Source organism: Heptranchias perlo, chromosome 21 (assembly GCF_035084215.1).
Source record: "Heptranchias perlo isolate sHepPer1 chromosome 21, sHepPer1.hap1, whole genome shotgun sequence".
In the NCBI taxonomy this organism is placed as follows: Eukaryota; Metazoa; Chordata; class Chondrichthyes; order Hexanchiformes; family Hexanchidae; genus Heptranchias; species Heptranchias perlo.
In genome coordinates this window covers 21,285,823-21,308,894 of record NC_090345.1, presented here as the reverse complement: position 1 = coordinate 21,308,894, position 23,072 = coordinate 21,285,823, and the positions used below count along the sequence as shown (strand labels likewise).

The following is a 23,072-nucleotide window of genomic DNA, read 5'->3' as shown; positions in this document are numbered from 1 at the left end:
CTCCAGCGGCACCCCTCTCTGTAGTGCCATGTTATGCAGGGCACAGCAGACAACTATAATTCGTCCCACTCTGAATGGCGTGTATTGGAGTGCTCCCCCGGAACGATCAAGGCACCTGAAGCGCATCTTGAGCAGCCCTATAGCCTGCTCAATTGTAGACCTGGTAGCAATGTGGCTGTCATTATACCGACGCTGCGGCTCGGTAATGGGGTTCCTCAGAGGTGTCATAAGCCACGTGTGCAGGGGATATCCCTTGTCGCCGAGGAGCCAGCCGTTGCCGGCATTGGGTGCGTGGAAGAGGGGCGGGACGGTGGACTCCCTGAGGACGAAGGCATCGTGGCAGCTGCCGGGGTATCTGGCGCACACGTGTAGGAATCTCTGGCGGTGGTCACAAATGAGCTGGGCGTTCATGGAGTGATACCCTTTCCTGTTGATGAACAGCCCTGGCTCATGTGGAGGTGCCCGTATTGCTATGTGGGTGCAATCGATTACACCCTGCACCCGTGGGAAGCCAGCCACAGCATGGAATCCAACCGCCCTCTCCGTCTGGCTGCGCTCATCCATGGCGAAGTTGATGTAGGTCGAGGCCCTGCGGAACAACCCATTGGTGACTTGCCTTATGCACTTGTGTGCAGACGACTGACAGACCCCGGTGATGTCCCCCGTGGCACCCTGGAAGGATCCGGAGGCGAAGAAGTTGAGGGCAGTGGTGACGTTGACGGCGACGGGTAAGAAGATGCTGCTTGGTCCATCCGGGAGCAGCTCGTCATTGAGGAGGCTGCAGATGTCGGCGACTACCTGGCGAGTGACTCTGAGCCTACGTATGCACTGCTGCTCAGAGAGGTCCATGAAGCTGAGCCTCGGTCTGTAGACCCTGTGGCGAGGGTAGTGCCTCCTGCGACGCATCTCTCTCTGCGGATGCCCTCCATCCTGCTGTGCAGGTGGATGTGCCACAGCACCGTGTTGTGGGGATGCACGTCTCTGAGGCGGACGGCGTGGACTGCGAGGCTGGTCATGCTGTTCGTCCTCCGAGGATGTCAACGCAGCACCCATCTGGCAGGTGTAGGTTTGCGGGGTTGTGCACGCTAGAAAAGTGTGTCCTCGCACAGGGGTTGCACTTCCACGCTGGTGAATCTTCTTGCTTGGAGGAGGGTGGTGGAGGGCAGGCGTTGCCCAATGTTACGGAGTGTCCTCCTGCGTTGGTGAAGGCTCTCCCCCCCCCCACCCACCTGTGGAATGCACCTTGGCAGCTGCCACAGGCTGCTGGCTGCAACACGTCCGTTGAGAGTGTGAGTGTTTCCCCCAGTATGGGAAACAGTCTCATTTCACTGTAAAATCCCACATCTGTTAAATAAACAGCTCAATCAGGTCATTTAATGACCTGAAATACCTAGATAAATACACTCAAGTGGAACCCCACTGGCTTTAATTGCCTGCGGGATTCCCACCAGTGGGGCCAACGCACGCACCCCCGCACGTCAGCGCGGAACCCGGAAGTGGGCGGGATCGAGGCGCGATCCGGTCCCGCTCCTCGAAATCGAGATTTTAGAGGCCCCCCCGCCGAGAATGCACCCGGGACCGGGTGCTAAAATCGGGCCCAAAGTCTTGTAACAGGTCAAACATTTTTTGTCACCATGACTTTATGACTTCCACAAATTAGATTCATTAAAAAAAGTTGAACTAGGTGTTTGGACTCTTATCAGAAAACCCATGTTTAAATCCCAGACTCAGCAGTCACTTGCTGCCCAAGAAGCTAGCATCAGCCAGGTTATTCACAATGGAAGGGTGGGGATGGGTGAAACGTAAACTGTGACTGAATCCTTCCTGTAATATTCAAGTTTCACTTAGAGGTTGGATGGAAGGAGCCTCTTATGAAGGAGGACAAGTTCAGGAAGAGGGAGAAAAGGAAAGGGAATTACATATTGCATGTTATAAGGAGTTGAAGGCATACTCAAAGTAAATTGCATGAGCCACTGAGACTCATGAGGTGATCTGAACCCCTTGATTAGATTACTACTTTGTAGTTTCCTCTTACTTATCATTCTACTTGTCTTGCATGAGACTAAAAAAAAATCAAATTCAACATTCACTACCTAATCTAATTTTCTGCATTTTCCACATAGCTGCAAAAGAATGAGAGAAGATTTTACCAATTCAATGTCATCAATCAGGAACTATGACATTATAATTTGAAAATATCTGATTTACATCAATATAAACTTCACTCACAGGTTAACAAATGCCAGTCTTCCATTTTACTGCAACTACAATTAGGCAAAATGTTAAAAAATAAATTTAATTCTTGAAATAATTTGCCTGAGAATTATGGGGTAACTAGAACATAGGAAATCAAAAACATAAAAGTTAGGAATGAGGAAAAGTTAAATTACCCCATCTATCATTCTCTCATTGCCCTTTATTCTAGAGCTGCATGAAGTATTTAACTATTTTCAATTCTCTCCTATCTTGGGACCAAGTCCCTATTCCTATACTTCTTATTCCAGCAAGAAGTTAATTACCTGTAAATTAGATTTTTTTTAAATATAAAAAGAGATTGTCAAAATAAAAAGCTTGTTTTTAAAGACGGTGATAGAAGACACTCGGTGTGGACTAGTGAGAAAGAGGAATTAAAGGAAATTAGTATTAGTAAAAAAAAGACCTGGAGAAATTAATGGGACTGAAAGCCGATAAATCCCCTGAAAATCTGCATCCCAGAGTACTAAAAGAGGTAACCGTGGAAATAGTGGATGCATTGGTTGTCATCTTCCAAAATTCTATAGATTATGGAACAGTTCCTGCAGATTGGAGGGTGGCAAATGTAACCCCACTATTTAAAAAAGGAGGGAGGGAGAAAACAGGGAACTACAGACCAGTTAGCTTAACATCAGTGGTAGGGAAAATGCTAAAGTCTATTATAAAGGATGTGATAACAGGACACTTAGAAAATATCAATGGGATTAGACAAATTCAACATGGATTTATGAAAGGGACATCATGCTTGACAAATCTACTGGAGTTTTTTGAGGATGTAACTGGTAGAATAGATAAGGGAGAACCAGTGGATGTGGTTTATTTGGATTTTCAGAAGATCTTTGATAAAATCCCACATAAGAGGTTAGTGTGCAATATTAAAGCACATGGGATTGGGGGTAATATACTGGCATGGATTGAAAATTGGTTAACAGACAACTGAATAAATGGGTCTTTTTCAGGGTGGCAGGCAGTGACGAGTGGGATCAGTGCTTTGGCCCCAGATATTCACAATATATATCAATGATTTGGATGAGGGAACCAAATGTAATATTTCCAAGTTTGCTGATGACACAAAACTAGGTGGGATCGTGAGTTGTGAGGAGGATGCAAAGCGGCTTCAAGGCGATTTAGACAAGTTGAGTGAGTGGGCAAATACATGGCAGATGCAGTATAATGTGGATAAATGTAAAGTTATCCACTTCAGAAGGAAAAACAGAAAGGCAGAGTATTATTTAAATGGAGATAGATTGGGAAATGTTGATGTACAAGGGGACCTGGGTGTCCTTGTACACCAGTCACTGAAAGCAAACATGCAGGTGCAGCAAGCAGTTAGGAAAGCAAGTGGTATGTTTTTTTTTTATTAGTTCACGGGACGTGGCGTCACTGGCGAGGCCAGCATTTATTGCCCATCCCCAATTGCCCTTGAGAAGGTGGTGGTGAGCCGCCTTCTTGAACCGCTGCAGTCCGTGTGGTGACGGTTCTCCCATTGTTGGCCTTCATTGCAAGAGGATTTGAGTACAGGAGCAAGGATGTCTTATTGCAATTATACAGGGCCTTGGTGAGACCACACGTGGAGTATTGTGTGCAGTTTTGGTCTCCTTACCTAAGGAAGGATGTACTTGCCATAGAGGGAGTGCAGCGAAGGTTCACCAGACTGATTCCTGGGATGGCAGGACTGTTATATGAGGAGAGATTGGGTCGACTCGGCCTGTATTCACTCAAGTTTAGAAGAATGAGAGGGGATCTCATTGAAACATATAAAATTCTGACAGGGCTAGACAGACTGGATGCAGGGAGGATGTTTCCCCTGGCTGGAGGATCCTGAACGAGGGGTCACAGTCTCAGGATACATTTAGGACTGAGATGAGGAGAAATTTCTTCACTCAGAGGGTGGTGAACCTGTGGAATTCTCTACCACAGAAGGCTGTGAAGGCCAAGTCACTGAATATATTTAAGAAGGAGCTAGATAGATTTCTAGACACAAAAGGCATCAAGGGGTATGGGGAGAGCGCGGGAATATGGTATTGAGATAGAGGATCAGCCATGATCATATTGAATGGCGGAGCAGGCTGGAAGGGCTGAATGGCCTACTCCTGCTCCTATTTTCTATGTTTCTATGTTGGAATGCGCTGGCTTTTGTGGGGGAAAATCAAATGTACAAATTTAATTTGAAATAAATCAAAATATTGGGTAAACGATTTTCTTCTTTTTTAAAAATAGCAATGTTATTCCCCAAACTTCCAGTATATGGAGCAGTAACACCTGGATCAGAAACTCATTTACTTTTTAAAAGTCACGCTTGTCAGCACATGAGTATGTGAAAAGCCAAACTGTCTGATTTGATTAGCAATACCCAAATGCAAAAAGTGACACATAGAAACATAGAAAATAGAAGCAGTGAAGAGATTTCTCCTCATCTCAGTCCTAAATGTCCTACCCCGTATCCTGAGACTGTGACCCCTCGTTCTGGACCCCCCCCCCCAAGCCAGGGGAAACATCCTCCCTGCATCCAGTCTGTCTAGCCCTGTCAGAATTTTATATGTTTCAATGAGATCCCCTCTCATTCTTCTAAACTAGAGTGAATACAGGCCGAGTCGATCCAATCTCTCCTCATACGACAGTCCTGCCATCCCAGGAATCAGTCTGGTGAACCTTCGCTGCACTCCCTCAATGGCAAGTATATCCTTTCTTGGGTAAGGAGACCAAAACTGCACACAATACTCCAGGTGTGGTCTCACCAAGGCCCTGTATAACTGCAGTAAGAACATATTTTAAAATGTAATTTTACTGCTACTGTGGGGTCTGGGTCCTGTTTTTTTCTATCCATATGGATTAAACTTGTCATTTCTGGCTGTGTTCGGGCCCAGTTAATTAGCAGAATCTTGGTTGTGGATAATAATTTGTTACATAAATGTACCAGACTGAAAGTGAGGCAACCAATAGCAGAACAGGTTTAAGTAACTAACAAACTGTCATTTCAGATTTTTAATATGACATTTACTTATCCAACTGATCATCTCACTTTCATTAAGGATTGATTTCTTGAAAGCCCTCCACATTGGTCTCCCCTCCTCCATCCTTCACAAATGCCAATTAATCCAAAACTCTGCAATGTGAATCTTTCCATTCATTCCCATTACCTGCTCTTGCCAAGCCCTACTGGCTCCCTGTTCCCCAGCATACTGATTTCAAGGTTCTTGTCTTCATTTACAAATCTTCCTATTCTAACATGATGATCTCTCCCAACTATATGTCCCAGCACGCACCGTCTGCTGCTATGATTCTGGCTGGGTGTTCGTTAGCTACTCCATCAACTCTACCATCAGTGGTCAGTCTTTCAGTTGCCATGTCCCTGCCCTCTGGAACATTTTACCCAGGTTTTTCTGCCTCGCCACTTCTCCAACTTCCTTCAAAAGCCTCTTAGAAACATCTCTCTTCAATCTCTCTTGTTCTCTTCATACATGTTTCTTAGTGCATCCTGATATTCTTCTGCATGAAATGTGCAGGGCAAACACAAGTTACCATTGACTGAAACTCTGCATCTCTCATTCTTCCCTCAGCTGCCCTGTGTTGAAGTTAATGTTGTATTTACAATATAAATCACTGGGCAATTGCCATTACAGTATTCCCACAGCCCACTAACAGCTATTATTTTCATGCTTTTATTCTGATTTTAGCTACCTTGGCCCCAATTTTTTGACTCGTCAAGTTAATTGAGTTCTAGTGGTGACCTGAAAGCTGTGAGAGACACCTCGCCACTTGCCAATACATCAGCATTTTATTACTTGAGTTAACCTCACTGAGCTTCGCTCCTTCCATCATACTCACCCCACACATGTTCAGATTTAGGTCAATAGCAAGCATGCTTCAGTGTTTCTTGCATGAAATGTCTGTACTCTAGTCAAATACAGTTTCATACTTGCAACATCCTCTCTATAATGAATGCTCTACACTTGACTGCAACACTGAATTGTTAACTGCTCACTTGAAAGCAAGAAAAAATGAAAGGAAATAAAGTTGTACTTTTTGGACTGCACAGGTGCTAAGTTATAAATATGCAAAATCTGTGCATATTAAAAACTCCTTTAGTTGTTTGTGCTGTCCTTAAATTTAATGAATATACTCATCATAATTAAATGCTTAAGAGAACACTACAGGGCTTTTAATTGCCGTAAATTATCCTAATGTAAGTATTAACATTAGAATCAAGACAGCTGGTTGTTCAATAACACAAGTCCCTTTGGACTGCTGTGTACAGTACTTTCAACTTGGTAGTACAGATAATTTGTAATCAAATCTGCAGCCATAGAAAAAAAGCATTGGACATAATACATATCTACCAATTGAAGTGATATCCTTGAATTTAAGGTTACATTTTAAATAGTTTAGAAAACCCCTCCCAGTAATCCTAGTAATGAGCAATCAGCTTTAACAATTCACTCAGGAAGAGGCAACTTTCAAGAAATAGTTTAAAGATTTTAGAAAGATCGAGCAATTAATGTATACCTGGGAGTAATTATAAGGTTACAACTTAATCAGTGGGTTCAAACAAAGTTATAAACCATAACAGTAAGTTCAAACATTTCATAGTTGTTAACTGAACTCATACTCTAAAAACGTCCCTGTATCAGTTATTTCAATCAATACAATTTCAATTTTATGGAGATTTTTTTATCCTCTTTTAGATTTTTTATGTGGAGAGGTTTGTATGCTCCATGTATTAGGTGTAGAAATAGCACAAGAGGATTAACAACGGTTATCATTACTATTGGTTGTCGAGAATCTATTACATGGGAAAATACTTAACCTCTTGACTCTTGAAAGTTCTACTCTACTGACTGGAGTGTTTATAACTACTCACAGGACTAAAGCAATAAAAATACTAAATTGAGCTAGGAGAATACTTTCAAACAACATTATAAATTTATTGTAAAATTTACCACTTTGTTTAAGTGCATAACTAATTCTGTTGGGGATATTTTCAGTGCTGATTGATAATGGTATAAAATGGAGTAGGATAATTGGTTTTAATTTGTGACTGAAGCAGTTGTGTAGAGGAGGGTGAATGATATACACTGAAAATTGAGCAGGACAGTTTAACATGGATAGCCCACACCTAAAGAACTCTGAAAAGTTGGGCCTGAATTTGTGTGAAGAAATGGTGGAGTACTTAGAGGCATGGGACTAAATTGGACAGCTCTTTCAAAGAGCCGGCACAGGCATGATGGGCCAAATGGCCTCTTTCTGTGCTGTAAGATTCTATGGGTGGGAGTGGTAGTTTTAATCTAACCTGCCTGGCGGTAAACTGACAGAATTGGATTGGATGCCCATTTTATACCCTGCCCGATTTTACTTTCCATTGGCTTCAAACGTTAGATAAAAATTATTCCCATGGTCTTTCTTGCACATAATACACTGCAATATTACCCAAAAATGTGAACTTGGAGTCCCAAGAGCTGCAAATTAACTCAAGACTAAACTGTTAATACCTGCTTTTCTTAAAAAAAAAGCTTGTGTTCTTACCAGTAACATAAGTGGCTCTGAAGAGCAAACAGATATTCATTGAAACTCTCAATTGGTTTTTCTTGTAGAACATAATCAATACGGTGTCCTCCATTCAGCATTCCAATCTTCACTGTTGAATCCTCATCCTTGGGTGATTCTGGACTTTCCACCAACTTTTGTTCTAGAATTTAATTGACTGCAATTTAAGTCAGGCAGTTTCATAACATAATACAAGAAAATAAACCAAAGTGGCCAAGTTGCATCAAGTTAGCTGAAGAAATTCAAGATAGATAATTCCTATATGTATTTCACTTTCTTCTCAACCCAGTAATAAACAAACTGTTGAACAACTAGATCATCAAGGTGAAAAGCTTATAATCAACATTTTACTTTGACAGATGTTCTAGGCAGTTTACATTTTAACACTGCAATTTTAAGTTAATGTCAATGCTTGTTTTTTTTTCTATGTATAGGAAAGAGATTGGGAAAGTTGGACAGACAAGAATGATTAAGACAGATTTGGGGCTGAGATGCAAATCAGATTTTAATTAAGCCTACATGTAACTAAAAGCCAAAAAGCCTTCCTTCCTGGCTAGCAAAGTATATGCTAGCCATACATGTGCCAGCATATACTTTGCAAACTGATCTGGTTATAAGAATAACATGTTATAAAATTCACTGGATATTTTTCTATTTGTTCGCAAAACATGGATAATGCTGGCAAGGCTGCATTTATTACTCGTCCCTAATTACCCCAAGATGGTGGTGGGCCTTCTTGAACTTCCCGTGCTCCCATGATGGTTTTAAGCAGAAACATCCAGGATATCGACCAAGTGACAATAAATGAACGGTAATATATATCCAAATCAGGATGGCGTGTGACTTAGAGGGGAACTTGCAGATATGATGTTCCCATGACGTTGCTGCTCTTGTTTTTATTGACGATAGAGGTCTCAGGGAAGGGAGGTGCCGTTGAAGTAAATGTTGTGAATTGCTGCAGTGCATCCTGTAGATATTACAGTCACAGAACACTGGTGATGGAGGATGTGGATAATAAGTCCACTGGTAGAGGTGTTGATGAAACAAACTGTACTGTCCTGGATGATGCTGAACTTCTAGAGTGTTGTTGCACCTGCCTCCATCCAGATGAATGGTGACCTGAGCTTTGTAGTTCATGGAGAAGCTTTGTCCAGAGATGAGTCACAATGTATCAAACCTCCACCATGCTCCTGAAATCACGTTGTTGACATGGCTGGTCCAGTTAAGTTTCTCATCAAGGGTGACCCTCCCCAGCATATATATGGCGGAGGACCGGTGATGGTGGTGCTGGTGAAGGCCAGGGGGGAGATGGCTGAGTTTTCTCTTGCTCAAGGAGGTCATTACTGGATGCTTGTGGTGGAAATATTACCTGCTGCTCACCAGACCAAGCCTGGATGTTGTTCAAGTCCTGCTGTAGACAAGCAAGGGCTTCTTCATCATTGGAGGAGTTGTGAATGGAATCTGTAGAATAGTCAGTGAATAGCCCCACTTCTGACCTTATGATGGAGGGAAGGTCATTGATAAAGCAACTGAAGATGGTTGGGCCAAAGCCATTTCCCTCAGAAACTCCTGCAGTCTTGTCCTGAGACTAAAATCATTGGCCTCTGACAACCATGACCATCTTCCTTTGTGTCAGGAATGACTCCGGCCATAGAAGAGGTTTTCCTCTGATCCTACTGACCTCAGTTTTCCTAGTGCTCCTTAGTGCCATACTCAGTTGAATGCAGCCTTGATGTCGAGGGCAGCTACTCTCATCTCACTTCTGACATTCAGCTCTGTGTTCATGTCTGGATCAAAGACGTGGTGAGGTTTCGAACTGAACAGTCCTGGTAGAACCCAATTTGAGTGTTGGCGAGGAAGTTATTGGTGATTATTGTAGTCACTGCTGACTACTTCTGTCACTTTATTGACAATTGGGAGTAGGCTAATGCTGTATTATAAAGACACACAACTTAAGAGTTGTCCAATTCCTCCTCCCTCCCCACGTCAAAGAATGCCTAAATGTTCAATGCCCCAGGGGAGAAAGGGACTGAATTTCCTAAGCGAAGCACTGCTTTTGAGTGTTCCTTGTATGAAGTGAATCTGCTTCAATTTCTCTTTCACATCTTCAGAATCCTGGGGATCCTTAGATTTCAGGCAACCTTGTCTATTCTAAGTTATCTAAATTGTCTGCACTTATCAACGTAAATCCAATGGCATGCATTAGACACATCATCAGAGAAAGAAAATGTGGAAAGGAACATGAAGGGTGTGGCAGTGTAGTGGTTATGGTACTGGACAAGCAACCCAGGGCTGAGAATTCAAATTCCACCATGGCAAATCATGAAATTGACTTTAATAAATCTAGTAATTTATAGTAAAGTACACTAACGTCCTTCAGAGAAGGGAGCCTGCCAATCCTCCAGGTCTGGCTTACACGTGAACCAGCAGCAAGATGGATGCAACAAAAAAGAAATAATAGGTTATGCTCCAATTCGGAAATTTACTTAATCCAATTGTTATCATCAGCTTCTTATTCCTTTCCACATTTTCTGAATCTTGAATCTATTGAAGCCAAGACACTTTAAAGATTCTAAAACGTTTGCCTCTATCCCCCTATTTGTCATGACACCTCTGCAACTGTCAATTTGCTTAACTACTCCTCCACTTCTACTTTCAATGTCCATGTTCCCAGCAAAACTACCAGCTCTCCACCATCACCTCAAACACCAAGTACAAAGGGTTCATAAATTTACTCATCACCAAGATCGGAGTTGCATACAGCTGCATCTGCTGAGACATCCCATTTCATCTTGTCCCCAGCCACCAGCTAGCTCCAGTCCCCCAACCACTCTCACCCTGAACCCTTGTCTCTTTCCAGTTGCTTCCCATCATCCCCTGCCCCCTTCAAGCTCATCTCAACTATGAGAACCATCTCCTGCTCGCTTGATCTCCTTCTCAGTCAACTCCGGACCACCCAACTTCCGTTACTGGCCCCCATGCTAGCTGACATAGTTAATAGTTCTCTCTCCTAGTCGTGTGTATCCTTCAAAATTGCCATTAGCATTCCACTCCTGAAAAAATAAATCTACCCTTGACCCTTCTGTTCTCACCGATTAATGCCTCATCTCTAACCTCTCTTTCTTAAGGTCCATGAGCATGTCGTCAACTCTCAGCTCCACACCCATCATTTCCATAACTCCTTGTTCCAATCCTTTCAGTCCACCTTCCACCCTTCTCACAGCATCAAACAGCCCTAACCAAATTCATGAATAACATCCTCTGTGATTGTGACTGTGATGCATTATCCTTCCTTTTCCTCCTCAACCTCTTCACAGCATTCAACGAGGTTGACTATACCATCCTCCTCTTCCTCCAATGCCAGTCATCCATCACCTAAGCTCTGTGAATCTGCCCTTGTATGGTTTCATTCCCACTTATCCAAAAATAGCCATAGCATCTCCAGCAATGGCTTCTTTCTCCATTATCCCCTTCACAGTCCCCCAAGAGTCTACCCTCTTCCTAAAACTAAAAATAAATCATGCTTTCAGACAATATAAACATATTAAGATGCACATCACAGTGATGGTTGAGTAGTGCACAGCATTAGAGGAAATCTCTGGTCTTTGTGCAAATAAATATATCTCCCTATAATTTCTTACATTTTAATAGTTAAGGGAAAATGCTGTAAAGTTTACCTTCCTCCACATGTTTTTCTTCTTCTTCTTTAATTTGATTAGCTACTTTCTCTAGCTCAGCTTGCAGCTGAGTTGAAGAGGTGTGGGCGCGTGCAAACTCATTCAGCGTCTGCCAAGCATTCTTCAGAGAGCTAATGAAGCCTTGTTTTAAATCTGAGCCCATGCGGGACAGACTTTCTTTCAACTCTGGAAAAGAAAGTAAATTAATCCCTTACCAATATAGTATTTTGACAAAGGGAGTAAAACCAACTGCATCTCCCCTTTCCTTCTACCCAAGTGTCCCAAATGAAATTCTGGCAAACTCAGTTCAGCTATGAGAAGGTACAAGAATAATCAAACGCTGAAGTGTGGCAGTAAACACAGAATGCTTTGAGACTGGGGGGCTGATGTAATCGCTACATTTGTCAGTACTATAAAGGTTGACTATTCAATTTGCACAAAGGGGCAAACCTGAAGCATTAATCTTTCTCTTTCAAATGTAGACTGATCTGCTATACATTTCCAGCACTTTATTATTTTAGAATCTAGCATTGACATTGATATGTGGATACCTCATTTGAAAATACTGTCACTGATTGTCAAATTCAAAAATATTCAACTTTCTGCTAGTTATCCCATATCTGCACAGCTTAAAGCAGCACGAGAAAGATCTTTGAGCCCTGGTCATAAAGAAAGACATTGTACTAATATATTTTGCAACCTAACTCGAGCAATTTGTTTTTTCTCTTCATAAAACAAAAATGTTAAATGGTTGCCTGGGTTAATCGTATTTTGGTAAACTGATTAAGTAGTTGGCAATCCGCTCCGCTATATGGTAGAAGCTGTAAATGGTATTGAGAATTCAGTGGACTGAAACACAGCTGTTATTTCCAAATATAACACCATGATTTGGTAAAACTTTTCAAAAATGATCAAGGACTAATTGGGAATATGTGAATACATTCAAGAAACATACTGTGATAAATATTTTATGGCTCATTATTTCTACAACAGTATTCTAATCTTTGGCTAAGAACCAAAAAATGTCTTTCCTGTCCTCATTCTAATGCATATAGTAGAATACTTTAAGCGCAGGAACACAATTAATTGTGACAAGCCATTATTCACTTCACTTCTAGTTGAAGAATTTGTTTCTAAAGCACTGATGGAGAAGTACTGTAAACCTTTTCAACATCTGTTCTGAAATTACTATTCATGCCATTATATAGATTATGTAAGAACATATTTTGTACAAGTCAAAAAAACTGTAAGGAAAACACCAGAAAGAGACAGATTATTCAACATCTGAAGAGACAAGATAGGTCAAAATGGATAAGAAAACAGAAAGAGGCTCCTTAATAGAGCTGACCAAAACAAAATGAGTTGAGAAAATAAAAGATAATGGGCAAGGACACAGTTATGGTAATTACAATTAATATTAGTAAATTGTAAGCAGATTTTTTTTTTTTAAAAAAGCAGGCTAGTAAAGGTAATCTTAGGCTGTAAAAAGACATTAAAAATGTAAAGTAATTAAAATTGCTTCAAGAGAACAAAAGGGAATGCAGTGGCTAGAAAACATGTAGATGGCGAAGTCTGAAACTGCTAAATGTTCAGTGGACCCAAGAAAATGAGATACTGTACCTCAAATCTGTGTCAAGATAGGTTGGAGCAGTGTAGAACACTAATAATGGAAAGGTTGGAGTGAGAATGTGAATGTGAGGGAAGTGCGAGTCACAAGGAGGTCAAGATCATGCTCGAGAATTATGCGGTTATGTTCAGCAAAGCATCACAGAATCTGCCTTTATTTTCCCCAATATAAAAGGATATCACACCACAAGTAGGAAATATAGAAAAGTAGGTTAGAACAAATATGTATAAAATGCTGTCTCAAATAAATAGTGTATTTGGACCCTCAGACAGTGGAGTGGGAAGAAGCAAATGGGCAAGTGATGCATTTGCTGTGCTGGTTGACAAAATTCTTGTGGGAAAGCATCCAATAGTGGATGTGATGGAAGAGTGAACAGGGGTGTCAGAGGTAATGGTTCTTCTGGAAAACAGAAATGGTGGGGAGGAGGCGGGAAGAGAAGATCTTGGGATTTGTGCTGGGAACACCCTATAGATAGCAGAAATAATTGATAATTAACGTTTGAGACTTGAATCTGATGAAGGAACCCGAAACAACATTTGTAGGCCCGTTGCAGCTTTGGAAACAGGCCATTTTCTGTAAGAGACACAGAAACCTGGCTCTGACTTTTTAAAGGGAACCTATAACTGCAATGGCTGGAGGTGGTCAGTCTCGTGTTCGCTCTCACTTTTTTATTATTTTAATTCCCAGACAAGCTCACTTAGACACACCCTCAGTCCGTGAGCAACTAGCAACAGTATCTCCAGCACAAATTCTGTCACAGCGGCATAATGCACAGCAAAGGGGGTGGAGAGAGGGGAGAATAGAATGGAAGAGTCAAGCAGTCATATGCGAACTATACTTTCATCATCTATTGCATTTTTATGCATCAAAAATTGTGTCCATGCCGAGCAGAAGTTCCCCAAATATATTACTGCAGAGTCGAAAAGAATGCAATCCTTCAATTTCAGCAGATGTGTCACATTTGCTAGGTCAGTCAGAAAAATGAACATACAGGTTGGAAGCTTAAAAAAAAACTCCATCACAGCAAATATTTCAGCTTTATAGTAAGGTTTAGAGTCAGCATTGATTTAGGAAAGGCTTATTGGATTTTTTTTCTGGAGTAAAAGTCACAGCTACAGCAAGTAATGGAGATACATTTGGCATTTGTTGTTTTGAAAGGCTTTTGCTAAATTCTCTCATTTAAAAAAAAGCTCCGAGAGGATAAGGATGCATAGGAGGGGTGCATGGGGACATAAGGAAGTTGCAACTGGATTATTTATTAAATGGGAGAAAGCTGAAAGTGGTTACCAAAAAATAATACTTTCAGTTTAGAAAGCTCCAGAGATCATTTCATCTTCATTTATTGTTTGCAAGGACAGAGGAGTCAAGAGTGAGATTTTTGAGGAGGGAGTGATGACTGTGGTTTTGAAAGGAAGGCAGACAGTGCTTCAGGAGAGGGAACCATTTACACAATGGGAGCCAGGAAAAGAAGTTGGGTGGTCAGGGGTTTCGTGGGAATGGGGGGAAGGAAGCAGGAGGCGAGTCTCATGGATATGTTGAGTATCGAGAGGACGTGAGGAAGAGAGATGGGAGAAATACTAGAGAATGATGTGGGATCAGGCTAGGGCAGGGTTGGGGGAGGTTTAGCTTGGTGGGCAAGGTTAGAGGAGGAAAGCAGCCGAGGCAGCTGAACGGATGGGGATGAAGAAAGGGGTTTAAGGAGGCAGTTGATAGTGCAGAAAAACATACTGTTATCTTTGCAGTCCAGAATTATCCCGGAGCAATATGCAGTTTTGGCAGAAGAGAGTGAGGTCTGATTGCCTTTGATGTCGCCCAGCCAGGTCTGGTGATGGATGGCTAAGCCAATTGTACACCAGATACACTCATATCTGCGCCCCCCGGACTTGATAAAGTGATGACGGGGACCATACTAGGGGGACGATGGGATGGGAAACAAAGGCATCAAAAGTTAGAGGTGAGGGAGTAATTGAGAAAATCAACAGTTGCAGAAATTTAGGCCGACGGCTAGGCCGTTGGGAGTTTGAAAGTGCAGTTGCAAGTCTCTTGGGGGAATTTCTTTTCCCAGTGAAGTCGCAGAAGAAAGTGTGTTTGGAATCCCAGAGTCAAACCATAATCAGATTGAGTCAATTTTAAAAGGTGTCTAAATTATTTAAAAACTCAGGGCAGTTAAAACACAGAAATTTCAAATTCTGCTTTTAGTAGTTAGCACTTTAGTAAAAGGAAAATTCATGCAAGAAATATTAAACTTTGATTAAGTGTTATCTCCAAAGTAATCACTGAAGCGCCATATATCTTGACATGCTTAGTGCTCGAGGTGGAGTAGCTTGCCCTAGAGCACTGCTTGTAGAATTCCCTTGCTAATCTTGGGGAAACAATGGGCCCACCCTATTAACATAACTTTTGTAGTCTTAATGAGACTCAAACTATTCAAAGGCAACCCAGCTGGGTGTTTTGGGTGCAGTGTAGGCTTACCCTGATTTTCCAACCACCCTGTGCCAATCGTGCACTACATTGGAAAATATACCCTACAATGAAAGGCAAGGCAAATGGTCTAGGATATATCATGTATAATTTAAGATTAATTGAGTCTTCTGCGGGTTTGCCTTTGGGAGAACAAAGAGAAACTGTGGAAACTCTCATCATGAGTCCACAATAGAGCAGAGTGCATATGGTCAGAAATGGGTTTGATGGGCAGAACTGTCTTTTCGTTATCTTTTGCTGGTTCTAATTTTATTAAGCATCATTCAAATATTAAAATTAGTTTAATAGTTTGCAACTTTCAGCGTGCTACAAGTGCAGAACCCCTTATTTTCTTGTTAAAGAGTAATACGTGCTTACAAGCCAATAAACCTATTCACAATTTCCTCTTTAAACGAAGGTCCATTTTAAAGTGAAATATAAGATACCACTTTCAATAAAAATCAAGGATTAGGCTGGAGGCTAATTTTGCCTTTAAAACCTGGACATATAGGAAAATCAATTTCATGAGCTTGTAGCCTGTAGCTTGCTCATTCTTCTTTCTGAGGTGATAGTAATTAAAAAAAGGCTATTTTCCACATGAATAACCTTTAGTTCAGAAGTAATAAATACTGGATGGATCAAAGACAACTCCAAAAAGTTTTTTTTTAAAACTCATATTTGAAATTCCTTCAGCACCCACACAGAGTACCAAGATCTCAAGGATGGAACAGTCTAGCTGAAATACATTTGTGCTCATGTTCTTAAGGCTGTTTTTTAGTTAATTCCTCAGAAGGTGAACTTGAACAATGCAGAAAAGCAATTCCTTTACCAAGGACTGATGGAAACATACCTCCTTAGGGCAGTCTGCGTGGATGTTAATCGAAACAGAGATCTGAATTTGGTTTCTTCAATTGGGAAGGTAATCCCTCAGCCCTGCAGCTACCAAGTCACTCCAAAGTGAAAGGTTTATTATTAGGTTGTCATCCCACAAATAAAAAAGTGAGAATCAGAGAATGGCAGCACAAAGTTGGTATGGGATTTATGTAGTTCTAGAGCTGTCTCTCAATGAAGTGAATTTCAATTTGTGCTACATCCTTTTTCTCAATTTTTCGTTGTTTTTGGTGCATTTTTTAACTGATTAACCCAAGATATAGGCTAGTGCTGGGAATCCTTTCAAAAGACTGGAGCAAAAACAATAGGCTACACTTAAATCAAGTAGGGGAAAAAAGATTTGAGGAACATTGAGGCAGCAACAGAAAATCATTTAAGCTCGACATGTTTGGGAGGTGGGGAGGCGCAGTGACAAGAACGCAATAGGATCCCAAATGAGACAGATTGTGGCGCAGAAGGTCATCACAGGTGGGTGCGGACTCAGAAACTAGAGACACATAAGAACCGAAGGCCAGGAATAAGCAGACAGTGGGGAATGTCAAGTGAGGCAAAACTATAAGATGATGCATTTTGGGAGGAAGAATGAGGAGGGGCAATATAAACTAAATGGTACAATATTAATGAGGTGCAGGAACAGAGAGACCTGGGGGTCCACATACACAAATCTTTGAAGGTGACAGGGCAAGTTGATAAAACTGTTAAAAAGGCATAGGGAATCACATTGGCTTTATAAGCAGATGCATATACTGCAAAAGCAAGGAAGTTATGCTAAACCTTTATAATCCACTGGTTAGGCCTCAGCTGGAGTATTGTGCCCAATTCTGGACATCACACTTTTGGAAGGATATCAAAGCCCTGGAGAGGGTGCAGAGGAGATTTAGCAGAAGGGTACCAGGGATGGGGGACTTTCAATTATGTGGAGAGACTAGAGAAGTTGGGATTGCTCTCTTTAGAAAAGAGAAGGTTAAGGGAAGATTTGATAGAGGTGCTCAAATTTAGAGTAAATAAGGAGAAACTGCTTGCACTGACAGGAGAGTCGGTAACCAGAGGACACAGGAGTGCAGGACTAGGGGTCATAAATATGAGATAGTCACTAATAAATCCAATAGGGAATTCAGGAGGAACTTCTTTTCCTAGAGAGTGGTTAGACTGTAGAACTCGCTACCACAAGGAGTAGTTGAAGCAACTAGCATAAAAGCTAGATAAGCACATGAGGGAGAAAGAAATAGAAGGATATGTTGATGGGGTTAGATGAAGGAGGCTCTTGTGGAGCATAAACACTGGCATGGATCAGTTGGGCCGAATGGCCTGTTTCTGTGCTGTACAGGATGTACGTGCTATGAATTCTATGTAATTCTATTAGATGAGGAGAATTTTTTTATGCAGCGAGTTGATATGATCTGGAATGTACTGCCTGAAAGCGCAGTGATAGCAGATTCAATAGCAACTTATCTTGTTTAGCAGAAACTGATTCAATAGTGTTTTAAAACATTTGCTAACACTCATTGCGACTGGAGTAGGTGAGTTTAATAAAAAAAAATTATTAGAAAATAAAGTTCTACTGCATCAGCTCAGCCTCAAGGGTTAGATCTATTTGATTTTATTTTCCTAACCTCCAATAAATTGCTCAAATGTTACTGAAAATGACACAAAGCAGCCTGCTGTTGTGACAGGGCAATAATTGTAATTCTGTATACGTCGATATTTCAGTTGTCATTTAGCTAACAATGGGAACAGCAGCGCTATTTAACTTTAACTACCTCATAAACATTATATTTATGTTTAACCAAATCCCCCCTTGGTGGTGAAAAAATACATTTTTGATTGCACAGATTCTTTGCACATGATAGTTTGTCTATGAAGTGTGTTTCATTTCAGACATATTTAGTTCAAATTAAAAGTGACAAACATAACATTCACTTCTTTGTATTGCAATAGGATATTTACTGCCAATTTCCTACATTTTCTCTTCCTCAGTTTTTTTGAAGAGGGAGTAGGATACCACAGTCCATCCCAATCCTGTCTTTATGTGATGTCCACAAACATCCACTTCAAGCACAGACAGTGATTGGCACTGGGACCCCTAACTGATTTTTGTCTCCCTCCTACAGTGGGGACTGCTGATGCCAACAGTAGACTTATCCCATGAGATCACCTAAATCATAAAAGACCAGAATTTGAACCTGGCACCTATCTGGTTTGTATACCTCAGTATCACACCATGTAATGTACTAAACCATCAGGGAGCTCTCCCCCTACCCCCAATATTCACTTTTTCTATTCCACTTTTTGGGCTACACCTGCATCACATAAAGGGCCAGGCAACTGACCTATTTTTGGACTCTGCCAATACAAAAAAGTGCACATTAGTGGACTGGGAAAATGTGATATTCATTTCTCTTCCTCCCCCTCCCCGCCATGAAAAAAGCAGCACTCCTGCACTAAGGAATGCTCTCGGCCAAGGTTAGGACTCTGCGTAGAGATTTGGGGGAGAAACCAACATTTTATGGCACAGTAAACTGGTACACCAATATTCTGTACTACTGTGCTATAACAGCCTTTAATAGAAGCAGCTAATTAGTATACTAAATTTATATAATCTAAGGCAACCTTGAAAATGCAACGCATTCAAACATATAGCATTTTCATTCAGTATTTTTTTAAAATGCAAAATTAATCATTTTCAGGCCATTCTGACTTTGATCAGTTGTAAAAGATATTTTTAACTTTTTTCCACTTGGATCAATATTAGTGACTTAGGAATTTTGTACGTGCGCCACTGATCACGTGGCGGGCCGGACAAAAACGTTCATAAACTCCTCGTACTTGCCGGTTGAGGGGAGGATGACGGTGGTGGGAATAGGAGGGACATTAAGAGGAAGCCTCTGGGATTGTTTTTGCCCTTTACGGTGATCTTGGAGTGACACTTCAAGTGTTAACATTATAAAAAAATGTAGGCGATCGTACGACTTTTATAATGTTACTCGTGGATCTTCCATCATTGCTCATGGTGAGTTGCAGGGTATGGAATTTTGTCTGATCATGATTTTGGCACGATCAACTACAACATTCTCCTCAAATACATCTCTTCCATTGTTCAGCTCAGTGGGACTGCCCTCCCTTGATTCTGCTCATACCTAACCCACCAAAACATCTGCAGCAATAGATTTTCTTCCCACCCCTGCACCATTTACTCTCAAGTTCCCCAAGAATTCATAGATTGGTCACCTCTTCTTTCTCATCTACATGCTGCCCCTTTGAGGTAAATTTGAGGTAATTAGGAGCAGACATGGCACAAGTTTTTCAATAGAAAAGTCTGACATCTGAAGTGACATACAAAACACATGCACATGTATACAGATAAATGTAGATAGTTTAGAAGACTGTAACCACTGTAGTTCTACTCCAAATTTAATCAAGACAATTACTGTAGTTCAGAAAATTATTGATTGGTTTGAGACAATATATTTTTTTCTCATGTTGAGGGAAGTCATGGTGGATGTGGTACATTCACACTTCAAAGAGAAAGAATCCAAGTCAGGAAAAAAAATCATATTACTCTGTAATCAATAATGAAAACTAAAGGCTACAGTTGTTATAAACTTAACCATGGATCACTTTGGTGAATATATGTGTAAAATATGTAAGTATTTATACATGTAAAATTCACTTTCTAGAAAGTAAACTTTTTATATGATAATTACAAGTTATATTTTGATTACCCTTCTGTTTCACACCTCAAAATTTATGTTCAAATAAACTGGATTAAATTTGCAGGACCTCACGCAATAAATGTAAAAAGAACTGGCTTACCAAGATGTAGTCTCTTTCTGCCTTTGTGATGTGGAACAAGAACTGGTTTTATGCCCAAATCAGGGAGAATCATGGGCTCTATCCTATATGCCACAGGATCCAACTGCAAAAATAAACAAAAATTCATTTAAAAAGTTGTTAAAAAAATTCAAAAAATACAAGATGAACTGCTCTATGGAGTGAATTCAATATAAATACAATATAAACAGATTCAATATAATTTCTCAGCTGCACTAGGGAAGGAAAACTGCAGCTTTGTTAGAGGTAGTGGAAAAACTAGCCCAAACCAAAAAACTCATGTCAATGATCCAGTCACCAAAATTTCAAAGCTGAAATTGGAAAACATAAATGTGAAACTGAACAGAATCAATTTACAGTTATAATATACACACTGTCAGCAGTCAGGTATTATGTACAGCATACCAGATAGATTTGAATGTGAAAAAACACTAATTTTTAAAACTGTCTGAAAAAGCACTGAGCCGAAGGTATAGTTTTGACTATTGAGCTGTAGCAGTTAGCATCCAAATTGTAATTTGCTATTGTACAAAAAAACGCAATCTTAACAAAACTAGCCCATAAAATTTACAGTTTTAAAAAAAAACTGCTCTGAAGAAATTTGAAGGCTGAACCCAATTATGAAAACATAAAATATGCCATAATTCTAGGCAGAAGGATCTCTGGAAGGACATAAAAACATTGTGCATCAAGATGTAGGTAAGATATCAGTAGGACTACAAGTGCAGCGTGTACACCCTGTAAGACAAACTGACCAATTAATTTTCAGCCAATATGGTTCTGTTTTCTCGCAAAATATAAGATGTAAGGTCCTCATCTGGCAATGGAACTCATAAATGCCCCTTGGACGTTTAGTGAGATTGCACAAGGTTTTTTATCTACTCTTGCTCTCAACCTTCTGTAAATATGCTTGAAATAAAAAGTGAGTACAAAAACAGACAAAAATGATTGACCCGGGAAGTAAATATCACCTGCATTCTGCAGCACAGGGTAAGATGGTGCAAGCTTTATCATCCTTGTAATGTTAAAATAAAATTGGATGTTACAGCACAATCATAAAACAATTGTTCTAGATATTTTAAAATCCAAATATATAAATAAAGCAGCTTTTGTTTTAGTCCTGTAATTAAAAACATTAGTCCTTGCACTCTCTTAAGGCTGGGAAAATGAAGATAGTGAGGATAGCAAAACAGTAGGGCACAAATTATGCTTTTTTTCCTCACAATAGTTTTTTTTTAACCTAACAATTACATAATAAAAATTTGTTGTATTCCCAATCCAGTAACTAGAGGGTAGGTGATAAACAAGGCTCCATGGAACGGATGGGTCTCAATGGAATGACCATTAAAAAATGAGAACTGAAAGACTGATAAATCAGATTAACTGCATCAGAAAGGACTTAAAGAAATTAAAGTAGAGCCTGCTATGCTGTTAGTAATTTTTTGCAGCTCACTAGGCAGAAGAGCATATGCAGAAAAGTGAAAATGGATGATTACTCCAGGACTTTAAAGAACATAGAACTCTTACTAACTGATCTGTGTGGATCCTTTTGTGATGTTTCATTCAAAGATGAAGTAAAAATGATTTTCATCCAGCCACAGTGACAGTTAGGCTTAACTGCTGGCAAACCAATACGAGGTATAAGAGTTAAAGTAAGAGGTAAACTGACCCATATCTTTCCAGGTGAAAACTGAACGGCATAAGAATGTAAGGACTTGTACAACACCAGGTTATAGTCCAACAGTTTTATTTTAAATCACAAGCTTCGGAGCTTACCCTCTTCGTCAGGTGACTCACCTGACGAAGGAGGTAAGCTCCGAAAGCTTGTGATTTAAAATAAAACTGTTGGACTATAACCTGGTGTTGTGCAAGTCCTTACATTTGTCCACCCCAGTCCATCACCGGCATCTCCACATCATGGCATAAGAATGGCCCAAGTTCCAGCATGATAAGAAAAGGCCCTTCTTTGAGGCTGCAAAAAATGTGCAGAGAGCCATAGGTGTGAGGTTACATGGCTTCCATCCTCCTCTCTTTCCTCAAAACTGAGAAATTAAGGGTGAGGTGCACTCAATGTACAACTGAATCTTGCAAAATTCACATTCTGTTCTAGGGTACTTCATCCAAAACCAGTATCATTTCTATTGTAGTTAGCCTTCCCCCTTTAATACTGATTGGATGCAATATGCCAATTCAGTCACATGGCATGTTTGGTCTCTCATGATCACTGCCATAGACTCAAATTTCTCGACTTATTGCTCAATAATTCACCATCTGTCTTAACACTTCCAGGAGTTATTTCAATGCCAATGCTTGGGTGGTTGGAGAAAGAGAGAATTTATTCTTTAAAGTTCTCTCTCTTTCTTTCCGCTAAAAGACAGGCTCTTTTACATGAAATTCCAATAATATTTTTCTCCACATTAATATATCAAATCAGTACATTGTCCTAACCAGGATCTGTTCCAGTCCTGCATTTCCCACCGCATCAGTGGTTAAATGACCCAAATTTCATGATGAGCTCCCCAATGATACCACGGAATCATGAATTGGGCCACTTTTAGGCATTTGTGATAACTTGCTATAAGACTTGTGTATGCAATCTAAGTATGCTTGAATTTTTCAGCTCCTCTTAGTGTTGCCTGTTATCCAGCACGTGTGCTTGCATTCTGCCTGAAACTGCTTCCATTCGCAACCGAGTGCTGGCTATAAGAAAAAAGTGTAATGGGTCCCTCTAACCCCACTTCCTTCTGTGTCTGGCCTTGAACATGAAAATTGATTAATCATTTAATTAC

The 23,072-nt window shown here is 40.5% G+C and overlaps 1 protein-coding gene across 2 annotated transcripts in view; it reads right to left on the bottom strand.

Annotated features, from left to right (window-relative positions):
- sec23ip (SEC23 interacting protein) overlaps positions 1-23,072 on the bottom strand; it is a 154,642-nt gene that overhangs the window by 64,176 nt on the left and 67,394 nt on the right. For both annotated transcript variants that reach the window (XM_068002250.1, XM_068002249.1), the window contains exons 15-17: positions 20,266-20,368; positions 11,475-11,660; positions 7,777-7,939 (exon numbers count right to left, since the gene is read on the bottom strand). In XM_068002250.1, coding sequence (XP_067858351.1) covers positions 7,777-7,939; positions 11,475-11,660; positions 20,266-20,368 — 452 coding nt within the window. The remainder of the gene's footprint in view (positions 1-7,776; positions 7,940-11,474; positions 11,661-20,265; positions 20,369-23,072) is intronic.